Source organism: Phasianus colchicus, chromosome 7, assembly GCF_987193195.1.
Source record: "Phasianus colchicus chromosome 7, bPhaCol1.hap1.1, whole genome shotgun sequence".
NCBI lineage: Eukaryota > Metazoa > Chordata > Aves > Galliformes > Phasianidae > Phasianus > Phasianus colchicus.
Window position 1 is genome coordinate 14,717,508 of NC_143442.1, and position 23,748 is coordinate 14,741,255.

The 23,748-nt window shown below is 51.2% G+C and overlaps 1 protein-coding gene across 5 annotated transcripts; it reads left to right on the forward strand.

Annotated features, from left to right (window-relative positions):
• The first annotated feature begins 350 nt into the window (after positions 1 to 350).
• TTLL4 (tubulin tyrosine ligase like 4) lies at positions 351 to 23,277 on the forward strand. Of its 5 annotated transcripts, none has more exons than XM_031590509.2 (19): positions 351 to 478; positions 5,677 to 7,030; positions 7,482 to 7,591; positions 7,967 to 8,030; positions 9,950 to 10,074; positions 10,281 to 10,391; positions 11,375 to 11,451; positions 11,856 to 12,050; positions 12,132 to 12,214; positions 12,543 to 12,671; positions 13,309 to 13,431; positions 14,684 to 14,782; positions 15,341 to 15,475; positions 16,166 to 16,303; positions 18,125 to 18,227; positions 18,806 to 19,016; positions 21,061 to 21,131; positions 21,768 to 21,850; positions 22,465 to 23,277. In XM_031590509.2, the coding sequence occupies exons 2-19, from the start codon at positions 5,736 to 5,738 to the stop codon at positions 22,604 to 22,606; spliced, it is 3,294 nt and encodes a 1,097-aa protein (XP_031446369.2). In that variant the 5' UTR covers positions 351 to 478; positions 5,677 to 5,735; the 3' UTR covers positions 22,607 to 23,277. The 5 variants fall into 5 exon arrangements, with proteins under 5 accessions (XP_031446369.2, XP_089999920.1, XP_089999919.1 ...); XM_090143794.1 differs by having other exon boundaries at positions 364 to 430; XM_090143793.1 differs by having other exon boundaries at positions 444 to 533.
• Positions 23,278 to 23,748: the final 471 nt, after the last annotated feature.

Consider the following 23,748-nt stretch of genomic DNA (forward strand, 5'->3'; position numbering starts at 1 on the left):
CAGTGACTACTGGCTGCCCCGGGGAACTCTGCCTGGCCTCTTGGGCTGTGCTCTGGATGCACTTATTAGACCTGAGGATGAGGACACCTTCAGCACGTTGCTGTGGCACACCCGGGCTGCATATGCTCTGATCAGAAGCGTCAGTCTGGGGCGTGGTACCGAAGAACCCTTCCCACGTGGAGCTTTTTTCGGAACAGGTGGCTGCGATCTCCAGGACCTGGGCACCCTTTAAGGGCCGCAGCACTGGGCGGTGGCCGTGCCCCCCTCCTGCCGGCCGTCCTTTCTGCGTTTCTCTGACTGCCGCCTACTCGGCCGCCAGGGGGCGCCGCAGGACGCGGTGCACGCCGGGAGCTGTAGTCCTGCCCGTCGCCCGCGGGGTTGCCGGGATGCGCGGTCACGTGGCAGCGCGGCGCCGGCCGGGATCCCCATGGTAACGGCGGGCCGTCCGCGGGCGGCGCGGGTCGGGGCGCGGCGGGCGGTGAGTACGGGCGGAACACCCCGCACCCCTCTTGAGGGCCGCGCCCCGTTTCCCGGTGAGGAGCGGGTCCCCTCGCTCCCGATCTCCTTTATCGGCGGGGCTCCCGCTTTAACGCCTCCCCCCGGGAAGGGCTTCCCCTCCCCCCCCCCCCCGGGAAAGGCCTCCGTCGCGGCCCGCCCCGGGGCTCGGCGGGGCCGCGCTGTGCTGTGGGCGGCCGGAGGGCTGAGGCGCGGCCTTCTCGGCACGTGGCTGGAAGTGCGCCTGCGGGCTGCGCTGCCGCGTGTCCCGGCCCGGCACGTGCTGTGCCCGGCAGCCCGGCCCTCCGGCACCGCCGCTCGGGGGTTGTTTGGGGGCTGCTTCCCCACGTGAATCTCTGCCTCTCCGCGTGTTTTCGACGCAGGCAGCTCTGCTTCTGAGAGGCAGCCGTGTGGGGTGGGGCGGTTGCAGGGTGTGTTTCTTCTAGGAGTGCTGAAGCTCCGGTTTCGACTGGGAAGGGTCTTCACCATATATCTGGGGACTTTTTTATTATTATTATTTTTGTTTTTATCCAAAATATACTAAGAAAAGAGGCTGGACAAAGAATTGGTGTGCTTTGAGCTAATTGGCAGTTCTTGTTTCCCTGTTCACTGTTATTTTATACTTTCACCGCTCACTACGAGACTTCCATGCTTACATTGTTCCTGTGCCACAAACTGAGCACAGTCAGGCAGCGTGAGAGCAGAACGACCTGTGCTGCTGGCTGAGCTCTCTCCTGCTGTTCCTCCCACTGTGAAGCTGGATGGTGAGTGCTGTGCCTTCAGCTTGCTCTGCCAGGGTCTGCAGGAAGGTGCTGGACCTCTTCATTGTCAAGGCTGTGAAAAGCTGCATGTTTTAACTGCTTATTTTTAATCCAGATTCATTTCCACGCTCTCAGCTGCATCATACCATCAGCTAGAGGGTGAGGAGGTATGATTTAGGGCAGGGACTTTCCAGCTTCACTGGTGAGAAAATACAGAGCTCTCTGCTTTGCTGTCCCTGACCCCCATTGGTGGCCAGGGGACTGTGGGCAGGGAATTTCTGTGCTATCAATACCAGAAGGCTGCTATGAAGGCTCAGGGAAATGCCTTTCCTAGCCCTTAGAGCTGGTGGGGTAGAGTGGCAGCCTTGCTGCTTGCTACCAGTTTTGTTCCATGTTCGGGACTTTTTGTTCTCTGTCATTGTTGCTGTGCTCACAGAGCGGTCAGCCCACTGCTTCCAGCAGTGTCCCAGTGAGCACGGAGTCAGCCCTCTATTATTTCAGCTTTCCCTCTGTGATGAAGCCACAGCTTTTCTGCCTAATCATGCTGAAGTCACTCACCTCATCTGGCACCATGCGCTGACGTCCCGAAAGCAGTGAGAAACGTGCAAAGTCCCCTGTGACTCAGGCAGCTGAGCCCTTGTCGTCCAGTGCACCATGGTAGGCCCTGACCTGCGCAGGGAACAGCTGCCTGCTTATGCCCTGGGGTGAGGCCCTGGCTGGGCCCAGTTCTTCGTCTGGTGCCTGCTGCCTCTATGGCTGCCTGGCTTGCCACTGCATGGCTTGTGAGCCCCCTGCCTTGCAGGGCTGTGTGATTAAAGGATCACTTTGGGGAGCGGTGCCGTTCTCGCAGTTTCTCTGTTAGGTGTGGAATTGAAAGTCACAGCTGTTCAATGGAAGTGAACAGCCCCAGCATACAAGCAATCCCTGGATGCAGGTGGAATTTGCTGATGCATCCATACCGCATCTGGTTTCTCCCTGGTGTCTCTCCTTGACCAGAGCAGCCAAATGCAAACTTGGTATCTTGCAGTCTGCTCTGAGTAGGGGAGGAATTCTCATTGTCCCACACCTTCGGTTTTGCACCCAAAAGAGGACAGCTGTCCCATGGGCGTTCCTGAGGCAGCTGAGCTGTATCTAAGCCTCATTGTCCTTGCGCACTTGTTTTCATGGCTGGCAGCAGCATCCCATCTTCTCCTGGAGCTCACAGGTGGCCTGATGTGTTTGTGTATGGTGTTATGCAATCCCATGCTGAATTTGGGGCTGCTTGTCTTTTGGAGCTCACCTAAATGAGGGTGGTTTCTGTGCTGTTGGAACATGAGTTTGCATCTTGTTACTGGGCATACCAGGTGCTCAGGCACGCACAGTAAATCACAGTGCTTGATTTTGTTGAAAGCTTTAATTTTTTTTAAGCTGAATAGGTCCTTATGAAATGGGTATTGGCTTTAAATCCTTTTTGTTTGTGTTGTATTGTTGTTAACTCTCTTGTTCAGGTATTAATGGAATGTTGTAGAGCTTCAAGTGAGGGATGTGGTGTGACCTCAGATCTCCCTTATAAAAAAACTTGATCCTTTCTGACTGTAAAGTGCAGGCTGAAAGCGTGGCATAGAAAATATCACCAGATCACACATATCTGACTTTGTTTCCTTTCCACTCCTGTGACTTTTGGATGCATGAGGCTGACAGCACATTATCAGGTCAGCTCACAGCCCATGCATTTGCAAGCTCTTGTTATTTTAAGTGTGTCACCACAGCTGAGTTTAAAATAACCTTCCTGCTTAAACTCACGTGTCGGAGGCTTGCTTTACGCCTGGGCTCTTTGGGGCTCATCCTTTCTCTAGAAGCAGCTCTGCTAGGAGCACAGCAAGGGTAGGGCTGGAGAAGCTCTGCTACACAGCTGCCTCTTAGTGGGGTACACAGGGCTGGGGCATGTGGTGGTCCCTGCAGTGTGTGAGTCGTCAGGGCTGTGGCTGCGCTCCAGCTGACGTCCCGAGCAGGCTGTGTGGTAATAAAAGGTGCTAGCTGAATAACTGTGAGCAGGTGCAGCTCTACAGTCGCATAATGTAACAACCTTGGCCTCTTTATTTATTGTGTGTCAATAAGCCCAGGCCAAAATCCATTAATTACCATTAATGATGTTTGGGTTGGACTTCCAGCCCTGCCAATTCACCCTGGGAGTGGAGCAGGGCTTTTCCCAGCTCATGTTTCCACAATAAAACTTCCAAATGTTGTTGTACTGCTGTTGTGAGTGCCAGTGGGGCCTGCTGCCCTTTGACCTTCCTGGCCAGACCCCTGCCAGAGGCACAGGTGAGTGAAACAGAAAGGGGAAACCTCACTGAAGGGTGCCCAGCAGTGACGTGGTGGCTGTCTGAAGCCATGGGGCTGTGGCAGCTGCTGTCCAGCGGTGTCCACTGTTTCTTCTGGATGTTCATTAGATGCCTCACTGAGCTGTCTCTTAGGTCACCCAAAGTGGAGGAATTCTGGGGAGATACTCAATGCCCATTGCTTGGGCATTGTTTCTGAGCCCAGCAAGCCTCTTCCCTATCAGGTTGATGCATCTCCTTGTCCTGCAGCTGGTGTACCACCATGTGTAAGCCTCTGGTGCGCTCCAAATCCCTTGTTACAGCTCTATCAGGACAAATCACTTTTATTTTTATAGTGAGATGAGGCAGGCATAGCTGCAAAGCCTGGAGGGATGAAGCACGGGTTGCTCCTGCTGGGTGGTCACACATGGCCGAGCTGCCAGCAAGGCATGGTGACCTCTCAGTAAGAGTCCCCTGCAGGCCAGGACACTGGGGATGCCTCCGTTAACCTTAATATTTTAATTTTAGAATTTCATATCTGTTTTCCTGGTGCGCTGGGGTTGCTTTGGGGTTTGAGTGTGCTTGTTTGGCTGGGCATGCAGGTGCCAAACTCAGACACTTGTTTACTGGGGGAACTCGAGCCAAGCAGGTGGCAGCATCTGAGCACAGCCTCCTCGCCCTGTGCTAATCGCCGTGAATGTCACAACACGGCCAGGCTGCTCGCTGCACACTGATCGGGTGACACGGCACGACCCAGTTCTGGAGGGTGCGTGCAGCTCCTGCAGGAGTGTTTTGGTGAGTCGTGGTGTGTCCATGGCACCAGAACCAAGCATCCCCAGGTTAGCAGGATCCTGGTGGTGCCTCTGCTGCCTTCTGAAGCTGGCACAACTCACCCACAGCTCTGAGCATGGAGTGGAGCTGAGGCTTTCTGTACATCCTGACAGGGTAGTGGCTCCTGTAAGATCCTGTGCAGGATGTTTCCATCTCATACAGCATCTGGTTGGGATGCTGTTGGCCTGATCTGAGCATGTATGGGATACTGGGAGCCTGCACAGGGTAGGGGTGAGCTTGGCCCAGCCCTTTGGTGGACCTGAACTGCTCTCATGGTGCTGCAGAGCAGCACTTCTGGTCTGGAAGCTACATTTCAAGTGCCGCAGCCCACGCTTGATTTTCAGGTGACAAAGGAGTGTGTGCATTGCAAGAAAATGAAGGGAGTGGGGGGATGGTTAATGCCCTGCTTACCTTTTGCTACTTTTTTTGGGTGTTCTTCATTAAGCTTGAAAGCAATTTCTTATTGTGGCTGTATCCAGGGGCCCTCCAGGCATGAGTTAAAGCAAGGCAAATATCTGGCACGTGCTTTGTTTTCTCTCCTCCCCAGGCAAAAGAATCATACAGGCACAGTGCAATTGTTTGAGGAGGATTTAGGGCACCAAGTGCTGTGCAGCATTCTGGTCTGCGGGCTGCTCCTTCTGAGAGACTTTTCTGTAGGGCCATTATTAAAAAGAATGCACGTGTGGTGTAGGCAGTCTGTGCCTGGCACAGGTGATGGTGTTGGAAGAGCCCTGTGTTTTCTGTTTGCAGCCTCCTCACTCCTGGGCTGTTTCTGTAGAGTTACCAAAGCAAGAAACTTATTGTCAAAGTGAAGGCTGAGGTTCTTGCTAAACTGTGTGACCTTGGGAGCTGGAGCCTTAAGGAAAGGAGAAAAACAAGAAACATTTGGGGGTTGCTGTGGAGCCAGGAGAGCTGCCTTGCCTTGCCAGGTTAGCTATGGCAGCCAGGGCAACCTTTGCTTTCACAAAGTCAAAGCTTTTGTGTGCACAGGACTTTTCCCAGGGCCCTTTGTAAGTTGTCCTTCATGTCCTCTGGTGTCAAGTGAGATGCCAACTCTTTCTTTGCTGTGATCTGGTCCAGAGAGACCTTTGGGAAGCCTTGGCAGAGGGAGGGACGTGGGTTTTGATGCTACTTGGTGCCCTCCTGGCAGCAGAATTGGGCCTGGCTCATAAGCCCAGTGGTGCAGAGACATCCTGTAAGAGGCCAGCTTTGCTGTGGCAGAGCTGTGGGGTAAGGAGGAAAGCAGGTGTGCTGCTCAAGTCACTGTGTTTCATGTAGTCATTTTGTTTCAGGCCAGTGAAGGTGCTGCAGTAGATTACAGATTTGCTCTTGCCTCGTGCTATGGCTCTACATGGCCTCAGCAGGACCACAACACAATAACCTGGGCCCCAGACAGGAGGAGAGCCTTGTCCTCAGGACAGACACCCTTCCAGCAGAACGACCGCGACAACGCCGAGTGTGGTGCCTCGCCCCTCAGCAGCAGGCGAAACCCATCTGGACTTTGGAGGGGCAGCATGTGAATGCCCACCAGGATCTCGGCCCGCCGTCCTCAGGGATCCCTTTGCAACAATCATGCTTCTTGTACCCGCCAGCACCGTGCCCGTCGCATCCCATTGAAAGCTCCCAGCCCTGCCCGGAGCTGTGTGGGAGCGCACTGCTCTACCAGCGCTCCTGCCTGAGAGCCAAACCCTACCGCTTTCCTTTCCGGAGCCCCCAGGACACCACCCCTGCCTCAGGAAGGGCAATGTCTTCCTTGCTGATGGAGCCCTGCCTGCCACCAGTGCTGCCTGAGGAGCATGCGGGGTCTGGGCTGAAAGGCTCTGCTCTCAGCTTAGGCTCAGCTTGCCCTCAGCAGGCTTCCAGCTCCTGCAGACCAGTGCTCCACAGCAATTCCTTCCTACAGCCAAGCAATGCTAAAGTGCCTTTGCTGCAGTCACCAGAAATGAAGAAGCTGAAGAACACCGACAGTTTTCCCACCATCTCATGGCCACACTCTAGGGCTGATGGAGACTGCTTTCCCCGCAGCTCTGCAGTGCAAAGCAGTGACTGGGAACAAACCTCTGTCTCCTCCCTGACCCTTGTGCCCAGCAGTGTGACCCTCAGGAATGAGCGCTGCTCTTGGCCACTGGGAGACATTGAGAGGAAAGCACACAGCTTGTGTGAGGCAGAGCCCAAGATCAGCCTCACAGCAGCTGTGCAGCAACTGGTCGGACAGACTGCCACCTGCAATGGCTTCAGACATGAAGTTAAAAGCTCTGGCCTTAGGAATGCAGGTGGCTTGTCCAGCAGGGACAGATCAGGGCATCGCATCATAGCACACCTCACTCCAGAGGAAACCATTGCTCCCCCAAACTTGGAGATGGGCAGCCATCATCTTAATGGTAACTCAAGCCTTATAGGCACTGATGGTGCTGTTGTCTGCACTAAACGGATCAGTGTTCATCTCCTGGCCTCTCGTGCCAGCTCTCCTGACCGCAGCTCCAACTGCCGGCTCATGAACACGCTGCCCCTGCATGGCAGTGAGCAGGGAACCAGAGCAGAGCCTCAGCAGCTTGCTGCCATCTCTGAAGTGGCCGCTCAGATGTCCAGCATCCAGCTGGAGAAAAAGAAGAAGTGTGCCCACGCAGTGCTCCCAGAAAAGCCTGAGTGAGTAGAGCATGGGGAATGAGAGAGGCTGTGGGGAGGTGGGGTTGGACTGGCTTTCTTCTGGGCTTGTGTTGAAAAAGGCTATACTTAGGGCAGTGCAGGGGTGACTGTGTCTGTAAACAAACCCATGTGAAACATCTTGTTGCAGGAGGAACCTTTCTTCAATCCCAGGTCACACAGGCCCTTGGTGGCTCTGAGCCCTCTCATCTCCTTTTTCAGCCACAGCATGGAAATGTGGTGGGGCACTGCTTGTCAGGCTCTGCACATGTTTTGGGTAAAGGTTGCTGTCAGGTCAGCTCCAACAAAGCTTTCCCTGGGCAGAATTGTGCATTCCTAAAGTAACTTGGCGTCAATGTAGGACAAGGAGAATATGGAGCAGCACTGTGGGCTTCTAGGTGTTTTGGGCTTAGAAAGTATTTACCACTCTCTAATGTGATGTCCTTTATCTCAGTGGTGCTGCTGGGGAGTCACTGCTGGAGCTGAGCCATCCCCAGGACGATGTGGAGGAAGAACTTCCTGGTGGCCTGGATGAGAGCTGCAGTCTGGAGGAAGAAGAGAACAGTGAGTGCCCATTCCCCAGGAAGAGCTAAACTCTGTCCCTTGGTGTGTGCAGGGATTGTCTGGGAGTGGGGTGTGTGCACAGCAGGAAAGCTGTGACTGCACACTGTCTTATGTTCTTGCTGTTATTTTGGGATGACCTAGAGATTGTGTGGAAGCCAAAATCAATCTAGCAGCAAGAAGGAGTTGTGGAGGTTCCTGTGGGGAATGGAGTAGGGTTTAAACTTGCCCAGCTCCAGTCTGTGTGAAGGGCTTTTGGCTCCACTTCTGTCCCACTCTTCATAGTGGGTTAGTGGGTGAATTTAGGATTTGAGAACTTGGAACAGCTGTGAAGGATCTGTCCACAGGACCATTTGTTTTTTCTCTTCCCTTCTGCAGGTGACTCGGATGCTTCCTCTGTCACTGGCATGTCGTCTAATGACTCTGTGGCTCTTGTATCCAGGTTAGTAGCTCTAAATAATGCACTGCAGCTTGGCATCTTTGTCTTCTTGGTGGCAGAAGAGAGCTGTAGCATGTGAGGGAATGGAGTGAAGATGGTAGCCAGCTTCCCAATCAGAATTAGCTTCCTGAAGATAAAGCTATGGACAGCAGCCTGTAGAGTGCTGAGGGTGCATCCACCACAGCAAAACAGGGGTCTTAATTTCACTGCCATGGGCAGTTGCTGGGTTAGGTTTATTGGATTACATTATGATCTTGCAGTGTCACTGCTGTGCAGATGAAGCAGAGTGGAGGCATCCTGGGCCCAGAGACTGCAAACAGTTCATGAGGTCTTGTTTCTAGGATGCAGTGCTGAGACACGAGCCACAGCTTGGGTTTTTCTTTAGCTTTTGGAAAGAGGTTTGTTTGGATGTGGTTTGGTCAGTCTGTGGTCATCTGAGCCCTGCCTCTGATTCCTGGCAGACCTTTGTGGGATCTCTCCTTGGCCATACTGCAGTGCTGCTCTTTGCAACTGTGGTGAAGGAGATAAAGGAATACTGATATGCTGATTTCTTTTGCTTCTCCTTCATCCTTACTTCCTTCACTGCATGCAGTCAGACCTGTGCCACCTCCAGTACTGGGCAGTCCTTCACCTTCTTCCAGAAGTCACTGCACCCACACCTGCTACCAAACTCCCACCAATGATGCTTCATTCATTCTAGCCCTCGCCTCTGCAACATTCGTTACATACTCTACTTTTAGCATTATCATGCCTACTCCCTGGAAGCATTCAAGGCCAGTCTGGATGGGCCTTTGAGCAACCTGGTCTAATGGGAGGTGTCCCTGCCTATAGCAGGGGGTTGGAGCTAGATGATCGTAAGTTTCCTTCTAACCCAAACCATTCTGTGATTGTGTGTGTGATACACATATGTAGCAATAGATGTGTTTATTAATGCTCTGCTTTCTCTCAGAAAGTGCTTTCTCTAGTGTGTAGATATGGCAAGAACATGTATGTACGTTCAATAAAACTCCTCCTTTCTCCTTTAAAAATGCCAAAGCTAAGAGGGTTGTGACAACTTAAAGGTGTCTGTGTTACGATCTCTAGCCCATGTTCCTGTGGTCCAGGTTATAGGGTTTGTTGTGTAACAAACTTCCCTGCAAGACACAGGAGAAGATAATGCTTGGCACGCTTATTTATTGCAAACTCCACCCCTTGTCTCTGCAGGCTGGTTACTGGCTTTTATGCCCACTGCTTGTACCACATTACAGTGATGCAAATTCCTGATAGCAGGATCAAGGCTCCTTCTGGAGCCATCTCATCTGCTGTGGACTAAAACCAGATTTGTGCCAAGGAATTACAATCAGTGTGATTTATTGCTGTTTAATAAACTTTTAATTACCAATTCTGGTATTGAAAAAAATGACTGTATAGAAATAAACACTTATGAAACACCCCAGCTTCCCTCCAGGCTCCTCTCTTCCTTTCTCTGATCTCCAGCCCCACTGTTGCATTTTGTCTTCAGTGAGGCAAGGGGCAGTGCAGAACACTCTCATCAGTGTGATGTGGCTCCATTTCATCTGCTGTTTCCAGTTTCTTGCACTATTGATTCATTGTAGGTTCCTTGACTTCAGCAGTCCTTTTGGGGTCTTAACCTTCTCCTGAGGACTCTCTTCTTGTTTCCTGCCTGGCAGGCAGTTTTTGCCCCTGTCTCCTGTCTGTGACATTGTTGTCCCCTTGTCACTGCTTTTACTGCCCTCCTTTAAATATATTTTTGCAAAAGCACCAGAAGCTCATTTCATTGCTCTGTGGCAATTATGGGCAGTACGGTCTCTGAGCGTTTATGGATGTTGAGATGTAAACCAGCCTCTGTGTGACTGTACGCGTAGGTGCTCCCCATGCTGTTTTTACCTTTATCCAGTTGCCTCCTGCTTTGTCTCTCTTAGGAAATGCCTCGAGTGCCTGGCCCAGCCCACTGAGGATCAGGAGAAAGTGCTCAAACCTGCTCTTGTCTGCAGTTTATTCCCTAACGTGCCTCCAACCATCTACTTCAGTACTCGCGATGAGAGAGGTGAGCTACGATGTGTTGCCATGCCATGTTCCAGCATCCTGGATCTCCTTTGGCTGTTGTATCTTCTGTTGCATGCTAGTTCTGCAAAGAGGATTACATACCCTCCCTGCAGGCCCAGTGGCTGTGCAGCAGAACATAGGAAGTGCTGTATCTAATCAAGGTATTGTGTTTGGTTTCCTTTTGTCCTTCGCTTTTTGTCGTCTTAGTGGAAAAGCTGCCTTGGGAGCAGAGGAAGCTGCTGCGATGGAAAATGTGCACGGTCACGCCGAATATTGTGAAGCAAACCATTAGCAGATCTCACTTCAGAGTCAGCAAAAGTAAGTTGTGGGAGGCTGGCATCATCTGATACATCGTGTCCTCCCTCGCCTCTAGCTTGTGGGCGTGAGAAGGCAGACTGCCTGTGAAGAGAAGAACAGGAGTGATATAGGCACTGCAGGATGCTGTGTTCCTGCTTCTGCCTGTCCAGCCTGCAGTATGTGAACTTTTGGAGTCTGGGCAGAGCCCAGTCTCCCTCTTGGCTTGCCAATAGTATGAACCAGAAGGACTTATTCTTTGCCCTTCTGGGGCAGTATGTGGGGCAGCAGAGCTGCACTTTGACTTGCTTAAGCTGTGCCTCTAGGTGGTGCTGGCACTCTGAGGCGGGTAACACTTTTCTAGTGCCTGCACCAGCACCACTGTCCCTTGTCTCCATATACTGAAGAAGAAACTGTCCTTCACTCTGACTGTAACTGGGGAATTCCATGAGTTGGTATCTTGGTACTGGAAAGACATGTAGGGGAGGGCTGGGGACACACTGAGCGTTCACAATTATGATCCATACTCTGGCATGTGATCTCCTAATGGTATTAACAGGGCTTCTCTGTGTATCAGGAGACCTCTGCTCAGTTCATTTTGAGGCTATAATGAGACATGTAGGGCAGACCAAAGCATAGAATGCCTCGCAATCCTACACATCCCTCTGCAGGGCAGAGCTGATTAGCTAACTGCTTCGCTCTCCTGCTGGAAAACAGGAAGGTAAGGGTGTTCGGGGGATTAAATGTTTCTCTCGCTCTCTCTCTGGCCAGATCCTTGCATCAGTCCTTGCGGGCAGATGACACCCCCCCCCCCCTGGTTAACTGGATCCCTCTCACAGCCCTTGGCTTGGCAGTTTTGTAGTGCTAGTGTGACTGCTTTGTTCTTTTGCTGTGCACTATCCCTGGCACCCTTCTACTCCCTCCAGGAAAGGGAGGGGATGTTTTTGGGTTGAGAAGGTGTTGTGGGTGGCAGGGTACTCAGTCATGGGCTATTGTTTTTCCTGTAGAAAGCAATGACTGGCTGGGTTGTTGGGGCCACCACATGAAGTCGCCCGGCTTCAGAGCCATCAGGGAGCACCAGAAGGTAGGAGGTTTTTTGTGCTGACTTCCTTTCTGTGTGTGGAGAGTGTGCTGGGAGCAGTTTGGTGCCTTCCCCTCAGAGCCAGGTGTTCGTTGTGCAGGCTGTCCTTGTGGTGTCCCTTTAGCTGTGTGGCAGCTGGTATTTCTGTTCTGGGAGATGAATGCAGGAGGCAGGCACACATGGGAACTGGGTGAACGTCTCTGCTGTGAACATTTATCCTGTACAGACCAAGGCTGTAGTTAAGCTGTCTTCACTTGTGGCTTTGTCTAACCACAGTTATTGTTGTTTGAAGTAATCCTTCCACTGACAGAGTTGAGCCAGTGCTGGGTTCAGAGCGGGTGTATTCCCTGGTCAGGGAGTGACGTGGAGAGGCAGGAGTATCTCACAGGATCTGGGTTCCTTTTCAGCTAAACCACTTCCCTGGTTCATTTCAAATTGGAAGAAAGGACCGTCTGTGGCGCAACCTGTTGAAGATGCAGACTCGTTGTGGGAAGAAGGAGTTTAATTTCTTCCCCCAGTCCTTCATCCTGCCCCAAGACATCAAATTACTCAGGAAAGCGTGGGAGGAAGGAGCTAGCCGCCAGAAATGGATTGTGAAACCAGTAAGTGAAAAGCAGCACTCGGCACCCGATCCCAGCATAGCTGCAAGGAGAAGATCTGATCCATTCTTGTTTGTTTTGCAGCCAGCATCAGCAAGGGGCATTGGCATCCAGGTTATCCACAAATGGAGCCAACTACCCAAAAGGAGGCCACTGCTGGTACAGAGGTGAGCAAAAGAAAGCAAAGTTGACAGGCAGCCTGGGACCTCCTACTGTCTAGTCTCAGACCAGATCTGGGCAGTTGTTGCTACCCAGCAAAGCAGAAGCATCTGATTTGTGTCTGGGCACCTCTACAGGCTGAGCGCAATGGTGCTGCTGGAAGTGTGGCTCTGTCAGCTGTAGTTGGGTTTACAGGGATGCTGCTATTTCTGTGTAAACGTAGCTACAGTTGGGTTTCACCCGCTCTCCAAGTTGATTCCTGTTTTTGCCTTCTGAGGTGGGGCCAAGAGGTGCTCTTGCATGCAGAAATGGTAACTCTGCTTGCTTCTTTTGCAGATATCTGCACAAACCCTACCTCATTGATGGGAGAAAATTCGACCTGAGGATTTATGTGTATGTCACTTGTTACGATCCCCTCAGGGTCTACCTGTTCAAGGATGGATTGGTTCGCTTCGCTAGCTGCAAGTAGGTTGTACAACAGTGGTACAGGGGATCTTCCTCCATCAGCCACTCATGACTGTGGCAGTCACCTCAGCTTGGGCAGGAGGCAGTCACACTGTGTATGGTGGATGCTCAGAGCTCTAGCTTGCTTGCTGAAGAAGCAGTCTTGAAATGCACAGGTTCACTGCAGGTGAAAGGAAATGTGAGAGGATGTTTTGTGCATCCACCTTTTCCAAGTCAAGATCAGCTCAGGGTAAAGCGTTGCTTGTAATGTGTAGTCTGTGCTTCAAGTGGATGTACTGGAAATCTAGATGTTTCATCCAGTTTTGACTGTATTGTCTTGTGCTGCTGTAGTACCATCACTGCTTTTGCCCAGTGATGCTCTGGTCTTTTTTTATGACTCTGAGGGTAGGATTGCACCCCTCAGTTCCAGGGCAGCCTGTTCTGTGCCTCATCCTTTGTCCTCCTAGCTCTGGGTCTGTGGGGACAGAAATTGTGGAGGCAGCCTTGTTCCAGGCTCCCTGGGAAAAGGCAGCAGCAGACTTGGTGTGCAGCCAAACAGAAAGGTGGTGTCTGAGACGAGAACAGAGCTCCTTGCACCATGGGTCTGGAGGCAACCTGTTCAAGCTCAGACTGTTTGTGCTGCTACCATTTTCTCTAGGTACTCCTCCTCAATGAAGAGCCTCAGCAACAAGTTCGTGCACTTGACCAATTACAGCGTGAACAAGAAGAACACTGAGTACAAGTCCAACTTGGATGAGACTGCTTGCCAGGGACACAAGTGGTAGGTGCTGTGAGGGGGGAAATTTCAGTGCACAGGGTCAACTCTGTCTGTTCTCTGTTAAATAAGCCTTTTTTCAGTATTACTACCCCAAACTGGAAGGTACCCAAAACTTCTGTATCATCTGCTCCTGCCAGGGGAAATGGGGACAGAAGAGTGATTTGAATTATCAGGACATGGTGTTGAGAAGCAGTGGTGCTGTTTCTAGTCACTTCAGAAGAAGGCTGCAGTCTTGCAAAAGTTTCTGTTCCCTGCTGTCCTATAGGTGGACTGATCCAAGTAGTTAGGCACTTGTCTCTGATTCCACAGTGATGTTTAAACTCTTAAAAATAGTGCAGGATAGAGTTCTCAATTTGTGGGCCTGGGCTGGTCTTTTTCACTTCAAAGAGAGCTGTGGAGAGTGATTTGGTGTAATAAAATTGCATTGCCTAGACCTGCTGCTCAGTAGTATGTTCCTCTGTGGGTATATTGAGAAGGGTCTGCTGTCCCCCAGCATTTGAAATCCTGTGGGACTGAGTTCATGTGTTTTTTGGTACCACCATGCAAGTCAAAACTGGCTGCTCCCACATTAAAGATGAGTGGCTGTAATCAACTCCATCTTGTATGCAGGAAGCCTGACCTTTGGATTCCTGGCCATTAGCCACACAGTCTCATTTAAGCAACATCTGAGCATCCTTGGCTCAGCGTCAGGGTAACTTGCAGCGCTTGGTGTGGTGTGGGAAACTCCTACAAAATCACAAACACTCTTCCCCCACCATCCTTCTTGCCACATTTATGAAAAAAAATTCTCCACTCCCCAAAGCTTCAGTGAAGTGGCTGTAGCTAAATGGCTTTGGGGGTCTTGATGGATTCCTGCGAGCTGCTTTGCAGTACTCCTGAGGAAGGCCTGCAAGAAGGGGAGGTTTGCTAAGGACACAAAGGGGGAGGGAAGAGAAGATCTGGAGCTGACGTACCATGCTCATGTGCTAATTTGGGACTTAGTACTCCAGTACTGGGACAAATCTATGACAGATTTATGGTTCTGGTAGCTTGGTCCTGCAAGAACAGGGGCCAGGCTGGGGAGAGTTGCAACCAGGAGTGGAGTGGTTTGAGAATGGCAGAAGGATGCTGTGGTCAGGAAAAGTGGAGATACATCCCTTAGCTTCCAGCTAAAAGCCTTGCCAAGGCTCCCTATTGCTGTTTTCACTTCCCTGGCAGGACAGGGCTGGACAGGCAAGGGGCTACAAAACAATCTGTTTTGCTTTCTGTCTCCCAGGGCGCTCAAAGCTCTCTGGAATTACTTGACCCAGAAGGGAGTTAACAGCGAGGCCATCTGGGAGAAAATTAAGGACATCGTTATCAAAACCATAATTGCGTGAGTCTTGGTGCTCCTTGCTCTGCTCCTGACTGAAGAGTGCACCCCTGGCCCCTCTGGCTTTTCAGTCTGGTCCTTTGGCTCTTAATCTAAGTGCTGTCACCACTGCTGGTTTCAGTCTCTCTCTAAATCTTTTGTTATGACCTGTTAGCTGTGTTCTTACTGCTGTAGCTGCAAGGCATGAATAGACCTGATACTTCCTGGATCCACCTGAAGTGCAGGGGGGAGGACCAGGAGGGTGCAGCATATATGGCACTCTGCCCAGCTTGCACCCACTGCACCACTTGTGCAGGATGCTTCAGAATAAAGGTCCCTTAGTGCTGGCTGAATCTTATATTCAGAAGTGGATCCTGTCTGACAGAGGCGTGGCTTGGGAGATTGCTCAGGATCTGATACTGGATTCATATGCAGTGCAGCAGCAGCTTGCAGGCCTGCTTTGGTCTTTCAGCCCATCCATTCCACAGCATGTGGCTGTACGCACTCTCTGAGTTGGCAATGTGCTGCAGTCAGGTCTCTGCTGCCTGTCTTTGGAAATGAGCATTTTCTCTTGGCTTACAGATCTGAGCCATATGTGAACAGCCTTGTGAAGATGTACGTGCGGCGGCCGTACTGTTGCCATGAGCTTTTTGGGTTTGATATCATGCTGGATGAAAACCTCAAGCCCTGGATCTTAGAGGTCAACATTTCCCCAAGGTAAAGCACCTTTTCCTCCAAAGTCTTATCTCTGGGCCAGTGGAGGTGAATAACAGCCTTTCTTTTACCGTTAAGTAAATCTGGCCTATGATGTTCCCTGCACTGAACGACTGCTTTGAAGACTCCCTCTCCCTATTCCCGCAGAAATCAAAGTCCTTCCTATCTATAAAAGCAGCATCCATCCATAAAAGCAGCATCCATCCATACCTCAGAAACCTGTGCTGGGCATGCCTCAGCTAGAGCCAGGGAATAGTACATTTAAAAAAAAAAAAAAAAAAAAAAAAGACCAAGGAAGAATGTGTCATGTAAGAAATGGGTGATGGCAGAGATTTCTGTGTGGGCAGAAGTGCTTGGCAGCTCTGCTGCCTCACACACCATTCATTCCTCTCTTGCTTGTTCCCTGGCTCCACCTGGCCATGTGGTCTCAGCTATTCAGATAGGGCTGGGAGCTGTGGTGTGCCTGGGCATAGCCTATCCTGCCTACTAGAGTTGGATGGGCATGAACCAGACACAGTAGGGATTGCAGGACTCTAGGGATGGATTTGCCAATTTCTAGCAACCCTCTGGGTGGAGGGACAGAAGCAAAACATTTTTGGTGGGAGGGACACTCCAAAGGGAGTGATCTCAGGGCCATTGGGCTCAGAACCTCCATTCTAGCACTCAGACTGCTGTGATGTTTCCTTCTTCCAGCCTTCACTCCAACTCTCCTCTGGATGTGAGCATCAAGGGCCAGATGATCCGGGACCTGCTTAACCTCGCTGGCTTTGTTCTGCCCAGCACGGACAGCGTAGCCTCAAGGCCTCAGACTGGAACTGATTTCACCTGCAGGTCAGTCCCATTCTCTTTCAGGGTAGAAGGGCAAAGCAGGTTTTCTCTTGGAGGATTTCATTTGGAGGCTGCTCTCAGAGCAACAGATACTAGTTTCTGTGCTGTCAAGAGCCTGTGCTTGCTAGTCCTTTGGCTGGATGTCTGAGGAACTTGCATTATTCCCTGGGTATCTGGTTCCTGCAGTCTCTTCAAGGAAGGATTTATGCCTGATTTACAAGTCCATAGTTGGAAGTGAGAGTAGGCCAGGGTAATTCATGCTTGCTCTGCAGTTAGTCAAGTCCTCCTTCCCCCTGCCAGAACTAGCATGATGCTGAGCTGCACTGCCTCTCCATCTGCTTCAAGGGCTGGCTGGCTGTGTTGGGGCTGGATCTGCTTACCCCATCCCCCAGAGCTGACATGCTGCCGACTTGAGCAAGAGGAGCACCTGTTATTTTGCAAAGGGTAGAGCAATCTGTTCCTTAGACAGAATTACAGGTGTCAGAGGAGGTAGACCTATGGTTGTGGGTGTACAGTCTTGTCTTGGAAAAAAACGAATGCTTTTTTTGCATAAAGCTAATTTCTGAGCATGTATGCACCCAGGCCTCTTTTCCTTCTGTTTCACCACAGCTTGGGCTTTTACTGGTTTCAGACCTTGTGCTCTGGGAAAAGGAACCAGCCCTTCTCTGCAGCAGAGTGGTTGGTATATTACACTACTGAAGGGGCAGCTTACTGGGTTGAACACCAGCACATAGTGATGTATGAGCATAAAGGAAGATGGGATTCCTGCCCTCCGCCGGCTCTCTGCCTTCAGCAGAGAGAGAGGCTTGGAGCATGGGCCCATTCCAGCCCAGGGAGCTCTCACCAGCTCATCTGTGGCACTTTGATCACAGGCTCGTTTGCAGCTTGTGACTGAGGTGATGAAGGGCAGGTGCCCTTGGAGGAACCTGCAGGGGATTAACCAGATCTTTAACATGGTTCAGACGATGCATTACCAGAGTTCCTGCATCCAGGGACAGGCTTGCTTAACTGTATCTGCTGCCCTGGAAAGGATGTGAGAAGGTGTTTTTTTTTTTGCATGTGGGCATAATTCCAGTACATTTGTGTGTTCCCAAGAACCATGCAGTGTAGCCTCAGGGCTCTGTTTGGATCACTGCACTACTAATCATCTTTGTGGCAGCAGAACAAGTTAGCTGTTTTGATATAAGTGTTAAAAGGTGTTGGGCAAGTATCTCCCAGCCTCTGGCATCCCCAAATGGTTCATTTGGGTGCTCAGAATAATTGAGATGCTTGCTGGTCAGAACATACAAAATACCAGGGTTTCCCATGGCACGTGGAGCTGGAAATGCATTTGAGTATTGGGAATTCTTGGATAATGAATGAATGCATTAATCCCCCAGTGTTCCCCTTTCTTGTACAGTATCAGTACTTAGTAGAAGTACACCCAGGCCCAGCGTGGTTAGGGAGCTGCATCTCAGGTGGAATATAAACCTAAGATCCTTCCAGGCTTCAAGTGCTCTGAGTCAGGTCACAGTGCATTTCTGGCCCTTTTTCATTCTATATGGGTGGGAGGTGATTGTTAATGTTTTTGGTGAAGGAGTACTGTAAGACCTGAGCAAGGAGCTGGCAGGATCTCCCTTGTTGCCTTGCTCACATCCTACCTGGATCCCATGTTTATGCATAAGGCTGTGGATTTATCACTGATCCCAGAAATAGTGAAGTCCTTGGAGGAAGCATTCTCTCTTTGATGACATCTTCATGAAGGTGTCATGCTGAGAGGAGCCTTGCTATATCAGCGCTTTGCTTTGATTGCTTAAATATTCTACTGCCTTTTTGTGTTCTTAGTCAGGGCAGTGCTTTGAAGGAGAAGCCCAGACCAGCCTCTGAGTGTTTCACAGCAGAGAAGTTGAAGAAGGCCTATTACTTGACACAGAAGATACCTGACCAGGTATGACACAACAGTCCCTGGTACCAAAACTGCCAGAGTACTGCCAAGCCACTGTCTCAAACAATTCCATGTTTGTCTCAGTCCCGTTTCCTGACTGTACCTGACTGTGGAGACACCCAGATTGTGGGGAGCACCTGGGCTTCAGCAGGTCACAAGGTTGCAGAAATAAGTCAGGTTTGCTTAAACCATTGTTGCCCTGACTCATATTTGCATTGAAGTGGATATGTGCTGATGGGGGAACAGTATCCACTGGTCCCCAGATAGGGTCTGAACACTACCTGTTTCTCATATGTCTCTGCAGCTCTCACTGCATTTGTCAGTTGACTGCATACAGGTTAGCTGGGACACTTCCCTTGTGTGCAGCCTCTGTAGCAGAGGCTGAGTGGCAGAAGTGGGGTTCTCAGCAGCACTGATGTCAGCACTGAGTTTAGATTGCTGTATTTTGCAAATGGCCCGTGTCCCAGAGATCTCATTGTGGAGACCTCTTCCTGGAAGGGTTTGGAGAGTGGAGAGGTGGAAAAAGGAACTGAAAAAACGTAATTCACTTCTCCCTGACCCTGAGATGCTCTTGTCTGCAGGATTTTTATTCTTCTGTCTTGGACATCCTGACCCCGGATGATGTTCGCATCCTGGTGGAAACAGAGGATGAGTATTCCCGGCGTGGGCAGTTTGAGCGGGTGTTTCCCACCCACATCTCCATGCGCTACCTGCGCTTCTTTGAGCAGCCCCGCTACTTCAACATCCTGGTGACCCAGTGGGAGCTCAAGTACTACTTGAATAAACACAAAGGTAACCACCATCTGAGAGCTGGCACAGTTACCTGAGTCGGGCAAATTGCCTGCCTGAGGCCGTGGGAGACTTCTGACCTATGCATTTTGAGAAGGAGCTGCCTGCCTCCACTCTACCCTTAGGAAATACGTTCCCCGCTCAGAATGCTTCAAATGTCAGGAAAAGCTTATTCTGAGTTGATCATAGATCTGGTGCTGAGTTTACCAGCACAATCAAGCATTTCTAGGTGACTTGGGATATCCTAGTCCACAACTAAAGCAGCATAGATTCTGCCTTCACCCTGCAACTCTGGCTTTTTATTTCATATCTGTGCCTTTTTTTGAGGAAGGAACAGCTTGAGTCACTAGGGTTTGTCCCTTACAGGTGATTTGTGAAGTGAAGGCAAAATTAGGCCAGTTCCCTGAGTCTACTGCTGCGTTCTAACCTATGAAGTAGCACCAGTGTGCATGCAGGAGAAAGGGGCATTTTTCTGAAATACAAAAAATCTAGCTCTTATCTCCACTTTCCCAGGACACCTCTGTATTCCAACAAAAAGCATCTTTTAGTGAAGTTTGCTGGGCCAGACCATTTCCTTCCTACTCAGGTGATCGTCACTGGGATAGTAGGAGGCGCTGTTCAGGAGAGAAAACTGATTTGTTGTGTGAGATGTTAGAGAACACAGAGAGAGCCTGTGGCTCAGGGCTCTCCTTCAAGCTCCAGCCTTAACTGGAGAGGTTTCTGAAGGAGCCGACCCTCCACTGATACAACTGTATGTGCTCCTAATGTGACTTTACATAATGCACAGCAAATTTAAAAAAAAAAAAAAAAAAAGGGGCGGGGTGGGGGGGTTGGGAGGAAAAGCTTTTGTCACTCTTCAGTGGTATTTAAGCTAATATCAAAGGGGTCAGTAACTGTCTTTCACAGAGATAATAACCTCGTAGCCCTCTCCAGCTGTGCTGTCAGCATGTGTCATTCTTTGCCTCGCTAATGCCTTTTCTGGATGCTCTTCTGTCATTTTGGAAGAAAGACCCTGTCATCGTCTTCACTGAAGTGCTGCCCAGAGCTCTGCTACTCAGACTGAGCCCTGGCTTAGTGCTCCAGCATCCTCCTGGCACCCCAGCAAACAACTTTACCCCTTTGCTGCCCTTTATCTATGAGCAAAAACCAGCCTCTGCCCCCTTCCTTTTCACATCCATTCCTCACAGCCCTCATCTCTCCCTGGCCAATAAGTTCAGAGCCTTGTCTGGTGCCCAGAGCTGGGGCAGCACTGCCCAGCTGTCCTGCTCCTCTCAATCCCCAACACATGGGTTTTTTCCAGGGTCCTGGGGCATGCTGAAAGGTCACTGAGGAGCACAGTTTGGGAAGCAAGGGTTCCTCCTATAGCCAGAGTTGGTATCGTATAGCAAAGCACAGTAACCCCAGCTGGAGAGCATCAAGTTCCTGGCTGTTGCTCTGTTGGCTCATGAATCTCAAGGCACCTTAGCCTCATCTATGCCAGGAATGGAGCCCTGGTCTCAGCCCATATTGAGCTGTGTGTGCCTGCCTGGCCTGGATGTTTCTGGGCAGGAAGGAGATGATGCAGTTGGTAAATGTTGTGCACGGAGGAAGCTACCTGAGCTGCTGTCCTCTGGGAAAGGAGCTGGTGACTGCAAAGCTGCTCTGTATCTGCACTGGAGGAACTTTCACCACTCCAACCCAAATCAGGTGCTGCTGTTGGCAGGCACCAGGCTCAAGAGACTGCCAGTCTGGTCCAAATCAGCAAATCCTGTGCTGCCCCAGTTTCCCTGTGTAGCTGAGCCTGCTGCTCAGTGTGTCTGGCTCCCTGGGAGGAAGGCAGGCACTGCAGCAGCCCACGTGCTAGCGTTCCGCGATGCTTGCTCATACAAAGGGTGAATGCCCTTGGTTTACCCTGTGTTTGCTGGGGCTCAGGCACGCATTCAAGTTATTAGTGCATGGTCAGTTCACTCCGTGCAGCATTTTTTGTGTTCCCCAAGCTGGGGGAGATGTAGCTGTCTATGAGCTTCCCAATTCATTCTTGCTTCTTGTCTGTTCTGTCACCTCCCAGGTCTGGAGCTACTGAAGAAATGGTGTGTCAAAGGCTACCACACTGGGACAGGGACGGATTTGGCCCAGATGGTGAGCATAGCTATGGATAAGCCAGAGAAAGGTTGCTGTGAAGAGAGGGGCAGAGAGCCTGTGAATCTGTGGGTTGTCTGATTCAGGAGCTCTTTCTGCTTGTTCCACTTTCTGTGTCTCCTGCCCTACCTGTTCATGCTGTTCTTCCCTCTCTGCTAAGGCCTCCAGCAGTCTGGAAAAACCCACATTTCTCTGTCTCCCACACTAATAAAATCTGCGCAGTAGATCAAATTGCAATATTTTGCATCCAAAAATCGTTCGGCACAATGGGCACAGCCTGACATATTTAGCATCCAGCCTGCCCTTTATTCCCCTTGGTAAGGGAACAATCTCCGTCTGTCACTCCTGTGCCTTAGAGCAGGCTGATCCAGTGAAGAAACCCACTCTTATGACCTCAGGATGCTCTGTTCCCACTTACAGCAGAGGGATTCATTAAGCAGGGAGTGAAGACTGCTCTGTTTGCTATTCTGGGAACAGTCTGGTGGCAGTGATGATGCGCAGCAGTGTGAGGCAGTTGAAGCTGAAGCACAGTAGGGCAGCCTACAGCAGATCCTTGCCTGTTCTCTGGGCACTGTAGGCTGGGGGAGTTTGTCATAGCTTAAATAGCCTTTTGGTTGTCTTTCTCTCCTTTTCCAGTGGTCGTTGCCAAAGTCCTTCTTCCTCCAGAAAAGCAGTGTTCAATCAAATGGCTTCAGCAAACTGGAACTGGACAGGCTGGGGTGAGTTTTCCCTGGCTGGGATATGCACAGTGTGGCTTTGGGACTGGTGTCCAGAGAGAACTGGCAACAGGAAAAGCAGCTTTGTTTCAGGGGGGAGAGAAAGTGGTTGGCTTACAGAGTCTGAGGCCAGCATCTCATTTATGGAGAGCGACTGATAGGGCTGGCATAATGTCTACAAGACTGGGCTTGTCTCCTTGGCACTGTATGCCCTGCTCAGATGGTGCAAGGCCCCAGAACAGCTGGAGTGGGTGTTGTCTGGAGAGTGACTGTTGTGGTCCAGGGCGTGCTGACAAAATGTGTCCTACAGGGACCTGTACCACCTTGATGGAGAGCAGAGGCTTTGCCCCAGTGTAGGGCTGGGAGAGCAGCAAGGTCTGCTGCAGGGCTGCTGTGCTCTGCCAGCTTCACTGAATGAAGTTGACTGCAGGATGGGTGCCACTGGCCTGGGCAGCTTGATACAAGACTGTGGTTCCTCTGAGTGAGCCAGATGGAGTGCAGGCATACACCTGGCCTCTGGAGTTAATGGAGAGGAGATCTTGTGCACAGACCAGAATGTGCTTGGGTTTTTATGCAGCCGGAAAGGCCAACCCCTGACCCTAATATTTCTTCTGCAGCAACCTCCTCTCACCAAACAGCAGAGACCTTGTGAGATGCCTGGAGCCCAACCCTGCTCAGAGCTTACCTCTCAACAAATGCACTGCTGGAGCTGACCAGAAACCTGGTGACTGCCTCTCAGACACTGCCCTGGTGCTGTGAGCAGGCAGCTGCCTTCCCTCCCTGGGGACACCTCAACCTACCTCAAAGGAAGAGAGAGAAGCTGGCTCTGGAGCACAAGTACAAGTCCTGTGAAGCTCCCTGCACTGCACACTTGTCAGTGGGCTGTTCCTGGAGAGAGCTTTGTGACTCAGTTTTTAAAACAAATGGCAAAACCTGGCCAATTTGGGTTTGTGGCTGTTGTTCAAGCCTGATGTGGTGATGGTTTCCTTGTGTAGGATCTGACGGAGTTGGGCGTCGGCTTCCTCTCTCCTTCCCTCACCAGTATGGGTTGAACCCCTCCTTGCCTGTGTCGCTTTGCACTAACCCTGAGCTCCAGAGAGCCAGCAAAGTTGGCTGCTCCCCTCTCACTGCAGGCCAAGACAGGGGAGGGCCAGCTACTACTCTGCTCTTCTGGAAGGAGCAGGGCTTGGGCCTTCCAGCCCATGGGTTTTTATCCTATCTGAGTACTTGTGCCCACATCCTCTGGTTTCTGCCCACTGCTGCCCCAAGCCCTGGCCTGGCTCCCAGCTGCAGTGGGGCTGAGGAGGGGGCAGCCCCTTGCTGCTGTTGGCTCTGTGGTACCCTGCAGCATGCACACTGGGGACTGCAGATGGGTGCTACTCTCCTGCTCTCTATTTTTCCCTTCATTTCTCAAGAATTTCCATTAAACTTTTGCACATGGCTGTTCTTGTGCCCTCTCTTTCTCATCACACCTGGTGGCCCCTTCCGTGGTGAGGGTACATTGGGTGCTTGGCTGGAGTGCCCTGTGGCTGAGGCTTGCAGAAAGCCCTTCCCTCTGCTTTCCCTGCAGCCCCCCATGCCCGCAGCAGGCCCTGTTTTCTGGTCTCCTTGGTGACAATCTCATCGCTCCTCGGCTTCTCTCCAGCACCTGAAAATAGCCACCGAAAGTGGAGATGCCTGCTGCCAGCACCGCCGTCATGGCCAGGCTGGAGTCAGGCTGCCCCGCTTGGGGCTGGACACTTACATCTGCAGGCCAGTATCACACGGTAGTGAGGCAGCCTGGGGGAACCCTTGTGTCACCCCAACACCGCTGGCTCGTGCCCAGCCCTCATACCTCCTCTTTTTCTCCCTGCCTTTGGGTAATGCCTTTGCTATAGCTCTCAGTGTAGTTCTCTCTGCTC

Excerpts from the sequence above, each read along its gene's own strand:
- TTLL4 (XM_031590509.2), top strand. The coding sequence starts at position 5,736 with ATGGCCTCAGCAGGACCACAACACAATAACCTGGGCCCCAGACAGGAG. Across the intron at positions 7,592-7,966 it reads TCTGGAGGAAGAAGAGAACA|GTGACTCGGATGCTTCCTCT; the intron begins GTGAGTGCCCAT and ends TCCCTTCTGCAG. Across the intron at positions 16,304-18,124 it reads GGAACTGATTTCACCTGCAG|TCAGGGCAGTGCTTTGAAGG; the intron begins GTCAGTCCCATT and ends TTGTGTTCTTAG.